This window comes from Scleropages formosus, chromosome 9 (assembly GCF_900964775.1).
Source record: "Scleropages formosus chromosome 9, fSclFor1.1, whole genome shotgun sequence".
Taxonomy (NCBI): Eukaryota; Metazoa; Chordata; class Actinopteri; order Osteoglossiformes; family Osteoglossidae; genus Scleropages; species Scleropages formosus.
The window spans coordinates 10,603,835-10,622,398 of record NC_041814.1 but is presented as its reverse complement, the minus strand read 5'-3'; the positions used below and the strand labels follow the sequence as shown (position 1 = coordinate 10,622,398).

Genomic DNA, 18,564 nt, shown 5'->3' with positions numbered 1-18,564 from the left:
TAAATAAAGTATTACACAGAGTTTGTTGGAAGTTGCTTTGGAGAAAAGCATCTGCTAAATGAATAAATGTAAATGTAATTGCTTGAAAGCTTTGCTGAAACAATTGCTCAACTGCTTAAAAGCTTTAACATGCTCGTGTGATGTTCCTTACAGATTTGACTATCCGAAACTTTACCTTTGTATAAATTTCTATTGTTTTATTAATTTGTAAAATATACTTTGTTAAATTCTGTGTATCTGGGGAACATAAAAATGAGCATTTATAGTAGGAACCAGACTACTATGAAACGCAGCCTTAGGTTAAGATGCTTTGTACTTAACATTTTGTAGAAAAATGCATCACAGGAAAATTATTTAACAGCTGATTTATTCAAGTGCTCTGCATTTAACAATTAATTTGCAACAGCAATGGCATCTGGATGACAAGACAGGAGTTATCACCCAAACACACACGCATCTGGCATTCTGGTCCCCCTGGACAAATGTTCCTATTACATAATGTCAGAGAGAGCAGACGGCATCCCAGAGTCCACATATCAAGGCAGAGAGCAAACACCGGTTTCTGTTTGACTGCGCACTGCGCTGTCCTCTCTCACGGATACACTGGGGTGTCCATGCATGAGATTTGCCAAGGGACCACGTTTGGAAAATCGGCTCCCACTGTTTACATGAGGGACGGGAGGAATGGCGCACGTCCACGATCACCGTTTAGAACTGAACTAAACAGCTGAAAGGAGGAGCGTGACAGAGCTAACAGGACCCTCTTCATAAAAACAGCTGCCATCTGGCTGTACGCAAAAGCGCAGGCGGTATTGTTGTGCGGATTTCCAGTCCTTTCATTGTCCGTACCTTTCTCTTGAGATGGCTCGGTGTGAGCGCAATTTCCAGGCAGAACAGCACGTAGAAAATTTCGTTTTCAGAGCCTGGAAGATGATGCAGAACCCTCAGAAAACCTTCCTGGATACTGACACCGTGACAGAACTGGCAATACAGGAGACAAGAGAGCCTGTTATTACAAGCTTTTATATTCACATTACATTTATTCAGCATCATTTAGCAGATGCTCTTCTCCAAAGCCATGTAAAGCGATGATCACATAGCATTTACCTGACACCTACATTCGCACTAAACTCCCTACAATCATTTGCAGCAAAGCAATGCAACAAACACACACACGTTCACTCACACACTACGGGCTGCGCAGAGTCAAATGAAAAACCTCTTTGGACTCGCCAGCTATTTATGCTTTAAGGTACATTCGTAACTATATCTCATTGTAAAAGCACGTAATTCCCCTCATCTGAGACGTTACTACAAAATTGCATTGTTTCTGAAAGTCGTCCGCGTAGAAACGTAGAATTTAGTAGGACGCAACATGTCGTGTTATTTAGAGGTCATGCAACAGTTGTGACTGAGATCTCAGAGGCTTGACTCTTCAGCTTTGGCAGAGAGACTCGGCTTCTGCGGACAGATTTCACTTGCTGGGCTTCAGCCGGGCCTCGGCAGGGCGGAGTGCTGTTTAGGCTCCTGTAGGGCTGGGGATTTATCAGCAAGCGGTGCGTCTGTTTTGCATCTGGCACTGCATTCCATCGCGCTTCAGCGCCAAGTTTCCAATTACAAATATCATTATTTGCATTTCTATTTCTGGGGTTTAAAAGCAGCCAAGTAGTCATTTTTTGATAATTTCATAATCCGCCCTCAGTCCATATCAACTGGAAATTAATTTGTTTCTTTAATGCTTCAAACAACTTATCCACGCTTATCAAAATCCTCGTATATTTAGGCCTGCATCTGTTCTGCATTTGAAATTTTTCTCAAGCCTATATTATACATCAGCTTTATGGACTTTTAACTTAAGTCAGTTTTCCCACTTTAAGTAACTGATTTTGGTCTAGTTGAGCTCTTTTCTTTCTGCATTTTATGCTTCATTATCAATTTATTATCCTATTAATTATTATTTTGCCCATGTTATGCTATTAATTATGACTGACAAATTTTGATGAATCAATAATTAAATACGAATACCGAAGAAATGATACACAGTAGTGAGTACTATGCTATGATGACGATTACTAACAATTTTACAGAAACTCATCTGTTCTGCTATATACCGGGATTTTACAGTACAGTATATTTGTCTCCAAAACCAATACATTTGTTAATAAAATGTTTGCGAAAACTGTGTTTGTGAAAAAACATACAGTAAAAGATTTGAAGAAACAAACATTCTGTATGAAACATGGCGTTTTAAAGCTGTTTAACAAGAGTGACACCTAGTGACGACAAACCGCATACAAGCGTGAAAAAGACAAGACACGTGGAAATATTTCCAGCGCCGTCACGCAAGCGAGTTATCCTACTTTGAATACCAAAGACCAGTATTTGCGAGCTACAAAACATCTAAAAAAATTATAAGAAATAAACGATCAAGTACTAGCAGAATCAGTCCATGTGGTTTATATGGAGGGTCGAGTTCACAGCAGTTCCTGGCTCTCGTCATTGTAACATACACTTAGTTAGACGGAATTTCAGTTCGCCATAGCTAATAAACGCACTTCAAAATAAATTATTTCAACTAACAACACGTATTTCTTGTCGCTAAGAAATATCTTCACACGTGACAGATCTGTTACGGATGAGAATTTCATTACCCTCATTTCACTACCTTAAGAGTAACTGACACAACAGCTTGTCTTATTTTTATTGCACAGTTTTTTTATTTGTCTTTATTACACTTCACTGTAAATTAACTGTTAATGCAGTCATTCGGGTATAATTCAATGGTGGTTTCAAAAGCTCCATAGTTGTAGTAGTGATGACAATGCCGGAAAACCGACAGCTTCCTGTTGATGACGAAAACAGCCGCCAAAGGAGAGCGGAGGACCCCACGGTCCGTCTACACATATGCCTGATTCAAATAAAACTAGCATTTCAGTTTTTCATAGACACACGTTTCTAAATGTCTTACTTAAAATAAGCGGTTAGCATTTTGTTCGCGATATCAGGAAAGCGTTTCTATCTTAAGTTATGTGTGAAATGATTTAGCTGGAGAAGTCGAAACATGTGCACACGCGGCTTCCCTTCCGCTCCTTTATCCGGACAGCCCTGGGCAGCCAAATGGAGGCTAAGATGTCGGGGAAGAGTTTTCGCGTGAGCGACGGGGACTGGATTTGCCCCGATAAGAAGTAAGGACTCAGTGAATCTCCCTGAAGTCAGCCAGCAAAATAGTCCAGTTGAAGATGTATAAATGCTGTGCTATAACGGTTTAGGGGCGGTGTGTTTCTCAGTTTGTGGGCTCACATTGTCGCTGGCAGGTTTCCCTTTGCGGACACAGACTACGTGACTCGACGAGGCCTCAAGTTTCAGGGCTGAATTAGCCAGTTAACGATTGAATAATTTAACAGCATGCTGTGCACATATTTCGGTTGTTAGTGTGTAGTCCTGTCTCTTATTTTCCGAGCTATCTCCGCGTATCTTCGGTTAGATTAATGATGATGAGTTTGTCCAAGTTCTTGCCAGCGGCCACCGTACCTGCACCATCCCATCATGTTGCCCCCCCCCCCAGCTTTGCATGTGCGCTTCTGTGTCACCTCTGAGTCTCAGCCCAGTGAGGCTCTTTGTTTCCAATACTGGAAATTTCTTGTATCCGACAAGTCACGCGGCCAGTATTTAAGCCTCAGCTGCTGAGAGATGAGGGGTTCAGTTCGTGCGTTGGTGGCCGATGGGCCAGACGTGCTGGGCAGCTTGGGTGAACTCAGCTTGCTCAAAATATTAATTAAAATGTAGCATGTTTGCTTTATTTTGCCCGATGCAGTCAGGTGTTTTGTCCTTTATTCCTTTTTTGTGTGGTGCATGTGGTTTTGGGTTCAGGCTTTTCTTTCACTTTTAGAAGATGGCTTCATATTTTGTAAATGTGTGGCCCCCCCTCCCCTGCTTTTTTTTTTTTTCTTTTTTTTTTTTTTTTAATTATTTTTATTTTTAACTTGGTCTGCTTTCCTCGTTCAAAGGTGTGGCAATGTTAACTTTGCTAGAAGAACAAACTGCAACAGATGTGGGAGAGGTGAGTTCTGCATTCGGGCGGACGCTGTGTCCTCTTGCTTTGTCGTGAATGTCAGCGGCTACAGTTATTGTCATCTCTTGCTCAGAAAAAACGACGGAAGCAAAGATGATGAAAGCCGGTGGAACGGAGATTGGGAAGACGCTGGCTGAGAAGAGCCGCGGCCTCTTCAGTGCAAATGACTGGCAGTGCAAAACGTGAGCTTTTCCACTTGGGATGAACGCTGACTTTTTTTTTTTTCTCCCCCCCTGCAATGGCAGCATCACTGTTTCACAATTTACTTTTATTCATTTAGCAGACGCTTTTATCCAAAGCGACATATATCTCAGCAAACGATTTAAAAAAATCAACTTAAAAATAAATTATCCACTACCATTGTTCGACATTGTCCTGTACCCAGTTGATAAAATTAAAGGAAATGCAAATAACACAATGTACTAAGTTTGAAAGGCTGAATTGAAAAGACTCCTGTAAAATTTCACCTAAGTGCCTTGAACGGAAATAGTTTAACAGTGAAAGAAAAATATAACCCCGGGAACAGTCTGTCATCAAAAAAACTAAAATGTGATTCGGTGAGATAGGCAGAAAGAGGGGAGGAGAGAGAATAAATCCAATATGTGAATCTGTCAGCTACCCCACCATCTCTCAAAGAACTTGTCAACCACCACTTTATTTAAAGGTGTGAGGCAGTGAGTGCGCTGCCTTAACCTCTCAATAAGCAGCTCTGACAACACCCTCCGTAAAACCTTCAGAGATAAAATGTAAAGATTAAACTGCAGTGAAACAAGTGAACAGTTCAATATAAAACAGCCAGAGAAGAAACCACGACTATAATCAAAACAGATTTATAAGGAACAAAAAGAACGTAGTATTCTCAAATACTTGTTTAAACCAGTCTCTGCCTTTCAGGTTTGGGGAGGGGGGGAAAAAAAGACAGACAATATATTGAATGAATGTTGACCTTAATGCTAAAAGTGCTAATAGCCATATACACATACTGTTTGAGAGAGTGGTGCATACCTGCTGAAGCTGATACTCTGCATCATTTGGAAAGATGAAATGTATGCATTACTGTATTGTAACTTTGTCCACTTTTCTCATGCAGCTCTTTGAACTTGTGTAAACGAAGATGAGTACCATAATGTAATGCATGTAAATGACCACAAATAGACCATGTTGCACATTTTTCCTTCACAGGCTGTTTTTATTAAAAATAAATAATAATAATAATGTCTTTTTTACTATGGTTGACCATTATCCAAGTAGTGTCACTGATGGTGAAACTGGAAAACTACATGCATTTCCACATATCTGGTCTTCTATGGATCTTTTTTTCAGTTGTGGCAATGTGAACTGGGCCAGAAGATCAGAGTGTAATATGTGCAACACTCCCAAGTATGCAAAGCTAGAGGAGAGAACAGGTATTCTCTTTGGTATTTTGAGAAGTTTTCTGTAGCCTGTGCTTTACTTTACTAATGCTGTTTTAAAATTTTATTTTGCAGGTTATGGAGGAGGCTTCAATGAACGGGAGAACGTAGAGTACATTGAACGTGAGGAATCAGATGGCGAGTATGATGAGGTGAAATATTTTTACCTGCTTATAGAAAGTCGTTGGAGCAAATGTTAGAATCATGGGTAATTATCCTGTTATAAAATCACAACATGTAGAGGCAACAGTTTCAGAAATAATTCCTTCAATACAATGTTTCATTTAATTTTTTTTTTTTTTTTTTGTCGTCCCTTAGTTTGGTCGTAAAAAGAAAAAATACCGTGGAAAAAATGTCGTGAGCAAGTCTCTCTTGAATGAGAGCGAGAAAGTGGAAGCAGATCAAGAAGATGATGATGACGATGATGATGAGGAGGAGGGAGACCTTTCAAAATACAAACTTGATGTAAGAAAGGAACTGAAATACATATTTAATGAATTGATGATTGAATTTCAAAAGTATTTTGTATTGAATAGGTTAGTTCAATTGCCATTCATTTCCAGTGTCTGTTTTTTCCCTCTTCCATTGTCTCTTTAATTATGAGCTAAAACCTGCAGCTTCCCCTGAAATGTCTTTGTATCTATGCAGGATGATGATGAGGATGATGAAGATGCTGACTTGTCCAAGTACAACCTTGATGCCAGTGATGAAGAGTTGAAGCCCACTGCAAAGAAAGGCAGCCGCTCTGGTTCATCACGCTCATCCTCTCGTTCTTCTAGTTCCAGCTCACGGTCCAGGTCCAGGTAAACGGGTACAGGTCAAGGGTAACTCCATGAAAAATGTCAGTATCAGCTCAATCTTTCTTCCAATTTATCAACATTTTAATGCTTTTTTTTTTTTTTTCCCCCCCCCCGTATATTCCTTTTTCCTCACTCTTTTATGGCTTACAATGTTTGGTGCCTTTTTCCCCCCACTCCCTTAAACGTACAAACCTGGTGAAAGTTATGAAATCACTTTCTGATCATTGAATTTCTACTGTGATGGTGCTGCATTATTTTAAGAAAGTACAAAAAAAAAAAAAAAACACCTGTACACCTGATGTTTGAAAGTAACTTTTGTTTTCTTGTTGTTACTGATATTTTTACTAACCTGTTCAACAGAAGGTACTTTTTGCAATTGACACAATGAGGAAGTGGGGTTTTTTTTGTGGGAACCTTCTTGCAGTTTTTTTTAAAGGTGCAAGTATTCTGTTTAAGATGTATATGTCTGTGTGTGTACTTTTTCCCATTATCACTTCAAAAAATATTGGATAACTGTCCTTTCTTGCAGGTCCCGTTCCAGAAGTTCATCCAGTTCCAGGTCAAGGACCCGCTCGAGCTCCCGTGGCCGAGCCGGGTCACGTCAGTCTAACTCCAGGTGAATGAGGTGACATGCACTCCACAAGGGAGAGTGTATGTGGCATGGCAAAGGCCATGGAAGCCTCAGCTGTTTTGAACAATTAAGGAGTCTGCCTCTGATTAGGAGGCATCAGTCAAATAGATATGAACAATTTTGTGGTATCTGGCTCTATGCCAAAAGTGTTGCTATCAGTACTGATTTTTTTTCTCTTTTTTTTTTGCAGCAGCAATAGGAATATTTTCGCATTTTTAACAATACTGACCTTTGTTGACCTCATCAGTCTTAAAGTGTAATGTCTGAAAGCATATGTAGCCTTCGTAATTTTTGTAAATTTAATAACTCCTGACTTATCCCCTCCCCTAACCTTTAAAAGCTCAAGGTCTCGAAAGGGGTCATCTTCTCCAAGAAAAAGATCTCGCTCCAGTTCTCCATCGTCTTCACCAGAAAGAGGCCAGAAACGGAGTCGCTCAAGGTCTTCGTCTGGCGAGAGGAAAAAAAGGCGTTCTAGATCTCGATCGTCTGAAAGGTTTGGGTTTATGTGGAATAACAAATGGTGCATATTTTTTATTTACTGTAGGTTATCGCTCCCATCAGCAGTTGAGGGCACCTGTGTTTTCAGAACTAAAGAAGCATGTACATTACGGATGGTTTGAGAGCTTTGTAATGAAGGCCATGTGTTGTGGGAGTTGGGGGAAGGCCGTGTTCTTTGAGATGGCTCACTAAGTTTTCTTTTTTCTTCCCCCCCCCACTCCTCATTTCTTTTTCCTCTCAGACGCCGTGGTGTTTCATCTGGATCCTCCCATTCAGGCTCCCAATCATCAAGTTCAAAAAAGAAATAAGTTTAAAACGTCCCTTAAGAGATTTAACCAACTTCTGTAGATCCAAGTCAAAGTGCATGTTGTGTTCAAACTTACGGATAAGTTGTTCATGCTCTTTAAGACTGCCTGAGAAGAGCAGATTTTTTTTTTTTTTTTTTTGGCTCCTTTTTCTTCTGCCCCCTTTGCATTGATAACAGCAGCATGTTGAGCCTCATTTAGGGAAAAGCTGATTCTCTTATGTCATTCTTGCAGATTTTATAACAATTTTCTCTCAACACTTTAAAGATCATTTTAACTTAGATTGTACTGTAGTTTCTTTATAGAAGTTTGCTAAATCTGAAACGTATTAAGGCCGTTACAAAAATAATGTGGAAAATCCAAATTTGCAACATGTGCCTAAACATATTTGATTGAATACCACGTTGCAGCAAACTGGATCTAGCATTAGTTTAGGTCACAGTTTGAGAACCAAGTGTTCTACTTTTTATAATGTCTTCTTAATTTATAACACAGGGTAGTTCTTCTGGTATGGATCATACAAATATTGGAGTTAATGCAGTTTGGTTTATAAACATGGGTTTACATTGTCGGGGGGGGTGACTGTACTTAACTCTCCTTTATTTTTTGAATTAAGGTAAGTATTGGTCTTTTTCTCCAACTATTTAATAGCCCATTTCAAATCTGAATTTGTTGCTATTCCAGTAGGCATTTAACTGAGTCAATTAAGTGCAAAGTATTTCCCTCTATCTTAATGTGTGTATAACCTCTAAGTATCTCAAAATTTTCATTTAAAAGCCCTGTCTTTGAGTGAGTTGTAGAGTAGAAGTCGTGGTTAATGTAAGGACAATAATCTTATTGCTTCATTCCCTTGGCCATTTTTGTACAATTACTGTGTCCTGAGTAAGTTGGTTAAATGACATATCCGTTTTTCTATATAACAGCCGTAGTAGAATGTGCCCAACTTGGTCTTTGGGATCATTTAGAAGAAACTGCAATGTGAACAAGTTGTAAATAAAAACCTGTCAACAAACCAGTTACCTTGATTTGTCTCTTTTCAAAATTAAATATGCATAATGGTTTGGTAGTATTTTAAGATCCACATTTCTGACTACACAACCAGTTATCCTCCGAGGTTAAACCAGTTTTTAACGTATTTAAAACTCCAATGTACCTGTCACATTACCTGTCCAGATATATCTGTCAACCTTACACCACTGCTTTTGTACTTTTATGGTCTTTCCTGCTAGTTCTTTACTGGTTTCTAAAATAACCTGTCATGATTGAGTAAGTTTAGAGGCTCTGCATAGCATATCTCAGTACTTTGTACACTTAACACTCTAATCCTCAGTTGTATGACATGATACAGTAAGTGAAAAATTAATTTTGGTTTGATTGAAAAAGGCTTCTATCAATTGTGTGCTGAAATGATCCCTCGATGTAGCTGCCAGTGTTGTGTACGGTTTTTTTTTTTTTTTCCCCTCCCCCCCTTTCCCCGAACTTAATCCTTCCACTATATTTTCCTTGTCCCCTTGCAATCTTTGTGCCTACCATGTTTATTTTGATTTTCTTAATGCTGCTCCTAGCTTGGCCTTTCTTTTTTTCCTCCAATCTGCTTTATTTTTGGTAAGCTTGCAGAAAGGGCTTCAGTTCCCTTGTTTGTTTTTCAAAATACAGACAACTAATACAGTCCAGGCCTAATTTTCTTTTATATGGCATCTGTCCTCATGAAGATGTTCTACTTTTAGATTTTTTTAAAAAAGTATCCTGCATGTTGCACTAAAAAAAAATAGGTAAAATGTGGCAGGGTTTGAGTCCTGCTTGGGTGCCTTGTGACGGACTGGCATCCTGTCCTGGGCCTGTCCCTTCCCCTTCTGGCCTTGCGCCCTGTGTTGCTGGGTTATGCTCCAGTTCGCCCTGACCCCACTCTGGCCAAGCAGTTTCAGCCAGTGTATGTGAGGAATCAGTCATGAGTCATGTTAAAAAGACCTTTCACAAGGCTTGCTGAAATGTTGGTTTGAGACTTGCTTCACGGCAATGTATTGAAGTGCTAATTTATCCAAGTTTATGTATTTTTGATTCTCATCTCATAAATCCTCAATCACAATACATCTCACAGTGGAGACAGGATAGCTTTTTCCCAGTGAGTATTCAATGAGAGCACAACAGTTCTGGATGAAATGGTTTTCACTGTTCCTATAGTATGCCAATGCATAAACTGATTAATCCACAGCAAGGGTTGCTTCTACTACATTTACATTTATTTATTTGGCAGACTTTTTTTTTTTTTTTTTTTCTTTTTTCTCCAAAGCAACTTCCAATGAGCTCTATGTAGTGTTATCAGCCCACACACCTTATTCACGAAGGTGACTTACACTGCTAGATACGCTGCTTACAATGGGTCACTCATCTATACATCAGTGGAACACACTCTTTCTGTCACTCTCACACTATGGGTGAACCTGACTTTTGGGAAAGAATTCATTTGTCTTGAATTTACATTACAAAAGCTGCAGCAAGCATCTAAAGTCACAGAGAATAAAACTTTGATTTAGATTTTATTTCTGCAACATTTTAAAAAAAAAAAAAAAAAAAACATACTGGGACAATTTGTAACGCGGTCAGCAATTACCCATCCATGTCAAGGAGGCATGACCAGTGGTCTGTCTCAGGGGCATTAGTACATCTCTGGAAGTAATTGACTATAGAATCTCCTAACCTCAAGGCTATCTGGTTAAATGTCTCCAGCTGCACTTGGAGAAGAACCTGCTCTGGCCAGGTGCTTCACTGTTCTGTTTTTACCAACTAGTATCCATCTTTAAGAAAGAAAACATTTATTTGTTGTATGTGCATATGGTGCACATAAACACATTTGTTTTCCTTTATCATATGTGCACATGATGAAGGAAACTAACTGCACTTAAGAATTACATATCTACAGCTGTCTCTTTCTCATAAGGTAATGCACAAATTGTATTTTCTGTGAGATGTACGTCGCTTTGGAGAAGGGCATCTGGTAAATTAAGTAATGTAAATGTTAAAGCACTGGTTTGTGACTACAAAATGTGAGAACAAAACACTGAAAGGGTTGTGCAGAGTGATAACGGCTGTAAACCTGAAGAATCCTTTTCTCTTCAGATTAAGAACTGAGGAGTACAGCTGCGCACAGGGTGTGAACATCTCAGTGGAGTTCCATTAATAAGTTTCAATCGGGATATTAGCAGAGAAATATCATATGATGACATTACCTTGAGTTTCTGTTAAAAAAAAAAAATCAAGGAATCAGAAGTTCAGAAAGGCATGCCATTTACACAACACGACTTTTCACTATACTCAGATGGCTTTTAAATATAGTGAATTTATTGTAAATTTTGAAAATTGCAATATTTCTATATTACTTCAAAAGTTTCTAAGATTCCTCTTATTCAAAAATTTAAAAGAATTTTAATTATCTTTATTTATTGAACGTTATCAGTTGAAATGGTTTTTGCTGTAGTTATTTATTTTGCATTTATTTTACTGTTTATTAAAACAATTTACTCATTAAAATTAATGACAAGTATTGATTCCGTGGGGGTGGGCAATTACGATGTTACGTCGAGCCCACATGTTCAGAAACTGACCTGTTGGGCACAAATATTGTCAATCGTATTCGGTTTGGCTGTACAAAAATATTGTGGAGCACAAATTATCCTTCCTTATCCTTGATTATTCGGCAAGAGCTCAGATACGTATTCCCATGTCCAGCTGCCGTACCCACTGTGACCTGAAGGTGGCGATCGTGCCACATACCGAACTGTATTAGCGGTGAGGGATTGCGAATGTATAAGTAGCCGCAAAGAATCTGAGTATAATTTTATATCAGCTGTTTTTTTTTGTTTTTTTTTTTTAAGGAAACATTATGTAATTTGTGATTCAACTGCAGTGTCTGGTTGCTCGACTGAAACGTGCAATTAGAAACAACAAGAAGCAATGACAACCAACAGCGAGTCAGTCTCTAACTGCCTTGTTCATTTAGCGCGGCTTTCCCGGTTCGCGACGTCACGAGAAGCCACCTGCTTGTGCGACATATCTTTTATTAAGGGCCAGTCCACGCGCGCGTGGAAGTTGGGCACGTGAGAGGCCGGGACGGTGGTGGCGACTCTAGTGGCGGGACCGCCTCCGCGCGGGGTTTTAAAAGGCTCCGCATCTGGAGCGCCACCGGCGGGAGCGGAGCCATGCGTTCGGGCGACGACGGTGCGCGAAGTTATCGTGCAGCTCATCATCATGTGGGCGCGAGCTCAGCCCCTCTGACGGGATGACTTCTCGGAGATGCGGCTCTCCGGAGGGCGCGCGCAACTTCTCCTACGTGGCCATGCTGGAGGCGAACGGCTCGCGGTCGACGCGTGAGGGCGACGGCTGCAGCTCCGTGTCGGTCGCCTTCCCCATCACCATGATGATAACGGGCATGGTGGGCAACTCGCTGGCGCTCGCGCTCGTCTACAGCTCGTACAGGAGCAAGGCGAACAGGAGGAAGCGCTCCTTCCTGCTCTGCATCGGCTCCCTCGCGCTCACCGACCTCTTCGGACAGCTGCTGACCAGCCCCATAGTGATATCGGTGTACCGGGCCGGCTTGAAGTGGGAGCGCGTGGACCCCACGGGGAGGCTCTGCGCCTTCTTCGGAGTGTGCATGACCATGTTCGGACTGTGCCCGCTGTTCCTGGCCAGCGCCATGGCCGTGGAGAGGACGCTGGCCATCACGAGCCCGCACTGGTACGCCAACCACATGAAGACGAGCGTGACGAAGCTCGCGCTCGCCGCGATCTCGTGCCTCGTGCTGCTCTTCGCGCTGCTGCCCGTCGCGGGGGTCGGTCAGTACACGCTGCAGTGGCCCGGCACCTGGTGCTTCATAAGCACGGGCGAGAGCAGCGTTCCCGGCAACGCCTTCTTCTCCGTGACCTTCGCGCTTCTCGGGATTCTCTCGCTGTCCGTCACCTTCTGCTGCAACGCAGTGACCATCAAAGCCCTGCTGAGCCGCTGCCGGGCCAAGCCCGGGTCCTCCCAGGCCGCCCGCCAGTGGGAGCGCCTCACCGTGGAGACCGTCATCCAGCTCATGGGCATCATGTGCGTGCTCGTCGTCTGCTGGTCCCCGCTGCTGGTACGTGTGTCCTGCCCGAGCGCCGCGTAGGAGCGGCAGGTGGCGCAGCGCTTAGCGCTTAGCGCTGCCGCCTCCGCAGTGGTAGATCATGCGCTCAAATCCCATCTCCTGGCTGCTCTAGTGCCCTTGAGCGAGGTGCTGACGCTAAAGCGCTCCAGTAGAGGTGAGGCGGCGGTGTGACTGGGTGAGTCGTCCTAAGTGCCTTTTGGAGGAAAAGGTCTGCTCACTTAATCACGGTAAATATGACATGCCGAGTAATTATGTTTATTTAGCAGACACTTTTCTCCAGAGCAACTTCCAACAAACTCTACGTAGTGTTATCAGCCCACACACCTTATTCACCAAGGTGACTTACACTGCTAGATGCATTACGTCACTCATCCATACATCGGTGGAACACACTCTCTCTGTCACTCACACACTATGGGGGAACCTCATCAGCATGTCTTCAGAGTGTGGGAGAACATGCAAACACCACACAGACTGAGCAGGGATCGAACCCACATCCTCACAGCAGCGCCGCTCACGGTGCCACCCGTTCGTTCCCTGTTCCTCATATGTTCACGCTCATAGTATTAAGATGAACCCATAGTGACGGGAAACGAATGTGCAGGTGCAATAAATGTGATGGGAGGATACAGTGTAGCAATGGACAATGAAATACAGTGCTGAACAAGAGTAATGGCGGGGCGTGCCCTAGCAGTGTTCAAGCAAGCCTCCCAATATTTATGTATAACACCACTGAGAGATATGGATCATATATATTGTCCCCACTACCTGATAAGTTGTTACACCACTGCTCCATAGGCATATTGAGCTGCATATTTAGTTCAGGCAGATTTCTAAATCATTGCCCTGCCATGGACTGGCGTCCCATCCGGGGTGTACTCTGTGCAGCCTAGTACCTTGTGCTCCCAGGATAGGCTCTCAGGATAGGCTCCGGACCGCTGCGACCCTGACTTTGGATAAGCACTTTTCCGCACTTGGTGTCTAAGAGAGTGAGGTTTCTCACTGTAAGTAAAATTAAGCGACAAATATGTAACTACATAGCATCTGATGAGATGCTCAAGTCATTTCACTGCTTGTTACTTAGTTTAGCTGAAGGCACCAGCAGAAGTGCGACAAGCAGTTTATATAGTGTTCTAAGCATCTCGGCAGGATATACACCTCTCTTTACAAGTAAGTAGCAGTGCTGTACCTCCATATCTAACAGAGAAAAACCTTTTTAACTGTTTGTTATTATTATTATTATTATTATTATTATTATTATTATTTTTATTATTATTATTTTTATTCTTATTATTATTTTTATTATTATTATTATTTTTATTATTATTATTATTATTAAAATTAAAGGCTGTACCTTACCTTTATAACAAATATTTTACACCAAATGTTATTTGTGTCATGTATCATTTCATCATTTTAAAAGCAAAGAGTATTTATTTCACAGAAGTGTCCTTTTCTGTTGTTTTCTTTAATAATTCTTGTTCTTCCGTTCAATTGCATTTATTTTTGTGCAGCAATCTTTGCCACTAAAATGTTACTGCAGAGGTTTAATTGAGTTATTGTTGTGAATAAGGTGCACCGTTCTGGTTCTGTGATTTAAATTTTAATTGTTCATATTGGAAGTAAATTTCTGCTTTCGCTGTATCAGTTCCATGTCAGGGTGGCAGTGGTCCGGAGCCTATTCCAATCCATCGCAGGGTAGCCACACACCTTTTTAACCCATGAACAGGTAAACTCCAAAATGTGTAACACCCACGATAATAATGCAGCCTGCTGATATTTCCCTTAAACAAGGTAAAAGCGATGCTCTAAAATTTTGTGACAATGTAAAACATGCGAGACTCTGGTTTGCTTACCCTCTCAGAAGGCACTGTTGTGATGTTTCACACAAGCTCCCGGATTGATAGTTCCCAAGAACAAGCATATGGAAAGAGCTTTGCAGGTGTGCATAGTGACCTCTCTAGTAAGGAATTTAGGGCAGCATGACTGAAATTTTTCTCCCCGTTCAGTTTGGCTGCCATGAAAGGTTCACGGTTACAGACCTATGAATAAAAGCTGAAACACACAAGTTTTAAAATAACCCATCTGAAATTCCATTTGATAATAACGAGACTTTTTCCTCACTCCACCCCCAAGGGGCTTACGTACCTATTCCTCCGGAGTTGTTTTGGGCACCAGGCACCACTGCAAGTTATTTACACAGCCCTGTTGCTAAGCAACGGTCTCCTTACTGGAGCAAACAGAAGCCAGGACACTGGAAAATGGCTCCTTCTCCGTTGGACGGTCATGGCTCTCACTTGTTATGTTTGGTCTTCGCTTCGTGAATCTAAGTGACGGGGAGTATGATTAAACCATGCCTGGGATACGTGAGTGTTTTTTGAAGATGGATCCCACAATTTTTTCTCTATTGATCCTGCGAGGTAATAGAGGGAAACCACAGCCTTATACCTCCTATTTGGATCTATTTTCATTAGCAGCTGTTTCTGTAATCTCCTTTAGTGCGTTATTGACCAGTGCTATGACACTGGTCCACTTGGGACACTACAGAGCATTATTCCAGACCACACAAACCACAATTCCATACCATAAAACAGCAGTGAACAGCACCCCAGATCATTTTTCTGGCTGCAGGAAGCAGCAGGAACCGCTAAACACGGCTCCACATCCGCACTTTCAAAGCAGGACGGTTCGTATATACGCTTTCAACGTTACATGCGCAAAGAAAATATTTAAATGCAATGAAATATTCTCTGCTGCACCTATTCCTTCATGAAACATCCTCTTGTAAATCGCCTTTAAAGCAAGCATTTCGAGAAAGCAAACTCACGGCTGAGTCTGTTTCCGATCATCCTCTTTGTGTACGCTCCCGTGCCAGTTTCGCAAGTAGCAGTGCCGTACCCTGGCAGTTCGATCATTAGCCAGGATCTTAGTGTCTCCACAAAGACAGAGTAGTTTACTGTGGCATTTCTGTATATGTAGCTCTTTTCCTCAAGTTAAATTAAAAACACCCAAAGTAGATCTTGGGGGAGGGAAAAAAAAACTCCCAAAAATGTACCATTCTTCTTTTTTAAGAGTTTCGCCGTGAACACCTCTTAAGGAAGACTTACAGAACCACTTTGTAAAGTATAACAAATGACAAGCCTTTTCCTTTGCTGTGAGAGAAATGTGCTGCAAGTCTATTTCTGACAAAGCACAGTACTCAAATGTTTAACTGGCCCATAAACAGCAGGATGGTAACTGCAATGCCAGTATATCACATCTCCAGACATTAACTCGTGTGTCGTAAAACATGATTTTCTTTTGCAACAGAGAAAAAAAAAATATATAAATCAGTAACAATTTCTTTTGTTTCTGATTGGCAGCTCTTGTCGAACATTGTCCGTTCAATCTGATCGAAAAATTACGAGTCCTCAGAAACAGACTTTATGAGCGCAAGCGAAATGAAACCTGAACCTGCACTGTGGTGCTTGGAGCAGTATTTGATTTCTCTAGGCTGCACAAAATCGTTGTGCAGGAGGTTATTTTTCACACATCACACTGAAATGAACCAAAATTGCTTGAAACAGATGCTCGTGGCGAAGAGTGCCTTTGGCAGTCCGCTCGTAAATGCAGCCCTGGAACGTCGTGGACAGAGTCACAGAACGCATGGGTTTTGACCATTTTAAGAAAGCTTTTATTTTCTCGGCTTTAAATAGTTATAATCATTTCATTAAGCTTAAACAGTTACATTTACTGTATCGCCAGTCACCATCTTTTCTGGACTTGCACAGCGCACGGGTTTTTCTCCCTAATTTAAATAAAGGTATTTGTGAATAAACATTAATATATGGTATCAGTTATCTAATGTGTAATTCAGTGTATTTAATCGAGTTTTTCAAAATTATGTTTTCAGTATTTTGTTGTGGTATTCTTTTTTTTTAGATATTGATGTTGAAGATGATCTCAACACAGATGTCCTCGCATCATTGCAAACCTTCAGCGGTCACTGCGCTCCCCAGTCGAGATGTTCAGGTGGACTGCAACTTCTTTCTCATTGCCATTCGCATGGCCTCGCTGAACCAGATCCTCGATCCCTGGGTGTACCTGCTGCTCAGAGAAATCTTACTTCGAAAGTTTTGCCAAATGGCCTCTGCCGTCTCAAACTGCTCCTTAGACGGCCAACGTGAAACACAAACAGCCCTCAATGCCCTCAACAAGCAAGACATTCACACCAACGTCATAGAGAAAGAGTGACTGAACACCTGTTTTGAACAGTTTGGCTTTAAATTAAAGAGGAATAATGAAGAGCAGTTTTCAGGCAGTATTATAACTGAATCAAATGTGAAAACTAGGAGGAAATAATATTGCTTGTCATTTTAGCTATTTCTAATTATCGCTATGACTGCATACTGTGTCAAGTTGCCTCTGGCTTTTATTCTTGCTGAAATTACAAGAATCAAGAGTCTAATCCTCTTATGCACTGAGATTCAATTTGCCGGAAACAATATTCTGCAACAGGTTTCGCTTTTGCTTAGTCAGAGACGGCTTAATGAAGAAGTAGTTGGAGGCCAGTCTGTTTCCCTTCTCTGACCAATGGGAAGTTTCAGTGTCTTACGGACCACGTGCATAGCCCGCTTCACGGTGCGTCGCTCCAAATGCGCTGAAGAGTGAACTGAGTGGAAAATTGTTTCGACAGCAGAATTGTGGGGGGGTCTTTGAAATCCATCGCAGCACGGATGACTTTTGAACAATGAGGGAAATGGTGGAAAGGGCTTTGCTGAAGCAATGTAAAACTGTCAAAAATGTTAATGTATTGTACATTTAAGTATTATTTAAGACTCTAAAGGAATGAGCAGTGAAAAGCATCCTGCTGTTTGCTTATATTTAAAGGAACTGAAGATGTGTTTTGTACTTATATACTATACGGTGTGTTAGCTCCATTACTTGAAGGACTCATGGATCAAAGTGCTACACTGAGGAGAAGTTTAAGAATTCCTCCTCCATCCTGTTTTAGAACATCTTCGCATGTCTTTACAGAGGAGGAGTAGTATACTATGTAGAATGTATGTAAAAAAGTAGAGAGGGTTTGGTTGTGCATTTTATAGTGTGTGTTATTCACTGCACATGGCCCTCTTTGTGCAATTTAAATTATATTACATTAATTTATTTAGCTGCATGTAGTGTTGTCAGCCACACACCTTATTTATCAAGGTGACTTACCCTGCTAGATACACTACTTACCATGGGTCACTCATCCATACATCGGTGGAGCGCACACTCTCTCTGTCACTCACACACTATAGGTGAACAGCATGTCTTTGGAATGTGGGAGGAAACCCATGCAGACACAGGGAGAACATGCAAACTCCATACAGACTGAGCAGGGATCAAACCCACATCCCCTTGCACCACCCAGCAGCTGCGAGACAGCAACACCACTTGCTGTGCCACCATACCACCCCATGGGATGGGGGTATGGCTAAATAACTTGCATTACCTGAAGCCAAGCTACTTATCACCAATGTACAGGAGGCTTTGTCCCAGTCATTCACGGACACTTCTTAAAAGTTTAGTTTGCTCACATCTGGTTAAACTAAACACACACACACACACATTTTCAGAACCGCTTGTCCCTGACGGGGTCACGGGGAACCGGAGCCTACCCGGCAACAGAGGGCGTAAGGCCGGAGGGGGATACACCCAGGACGGGACGCCAGTCCATCACAAGGCACCCCAAGCGGG

At 41.6% G+C, this 18,564-nt stretch overlaps 2 protein-coding genes across 2 annotated transcripts; both read left to right on the top strand.

Annotated features, from left to right (window-relative positions):
- The first annotated feature begins 2,880 nt into the window (after nucleotides 1-2,880).
- On the top strand, nucleotides 2,881-8,733 carry zranb2 (zinc finger, RAN-binding domain containing 2). The gene is made up of 10 exons (XM_018726696.2): nucleotides 2,881-3,185; nucleotides 4,008-4,060; nucleotides 4,146-4,254; nucleotides 5,396-5,478; nucleotides 5,560-5,636; nucleotides 5,803-5,949; nucleotides 6,133-6,287; nucleotides 6,814-6,900; nucleotides 7,256-7,408; nucleotides 7,655-8,733. The coding sequence occupies exons 1-10, from the start codon at nucleotides 3,118-3,120 to the stop codon at nucleotides 7,719-7,721; spliced, it is 999 nt and encodes a 332-aa protein (XP_018582212.1). The 5' UTR covers nucleotides 2,881-3,117; the 3' UTR covers nucleotides 7,722-8,733.
- Nucleotides 8,734-12,051: 3,318 nt separating this feature from the next.
- Nucleotides 12,052-17,076, top strand: ptger3 (prostaglandin E receptor 3 (subtype EP3)). The gene is made up of 2 exons (XM_018726717.2): nucleotides 12,052-12,834; nucleotides 16,765-17,076. The coding sequence occupies exons 1-2, from the start codon at nucleotides 12,052-12,054 to the stop codon at nucleotides 17,074-17,076; spliced, it is 1,095 nt and encodes a 364-aa protein (XP_018582233.2).
- Nucleotides 17,077-18,564: the final 1,488 nt, after the last annotated feature.

What these genes read in the sequence shown, in the direction of transcription:
- zranb2 (XM_018726696.2), top strand. Translation starts at nt 3,118, where the DNA reads ATGGAGGCTAAGATGTCGGGGAAGAGTTTTCGCGTGAGCGACGGGGAC. An exon ending in TGGATTTGCCCCGATAAGAA is followed by an intron (nt 3,186 to 4,007) that starts GTAAGGACTCAG and finishes CCTCGTTCAAAG; the next exon opens with GTGTGGCAATGTTAACTTTG. An exon ending in AGATCTCGATCGTCTGAAAG is followed by an intron (nt 7,409 to 7,654) that starts GTTTGGGTTTAT and finishes TTTTCCTCTCAG; the next exon opens with ACGCCGTGGTGTTTCATCTG.
- ptger3 (XM_018726717.2), top strand. Translation starts at nt 12,052, where the DNA reads ATGCTGGAGGCGAACGGCTCGCGGTCGACGCGTGAGGGCGACGGCTGC. An exon ending in TCTGCTGGTCCCCGCTGCTG is followed by an intron (nt 12,835 to 16,764) that starts GTACGTGTGTCC and finishes CTTTTTTTTTAG; the next exon opens with ATATTGATGTTGAAGATGAT.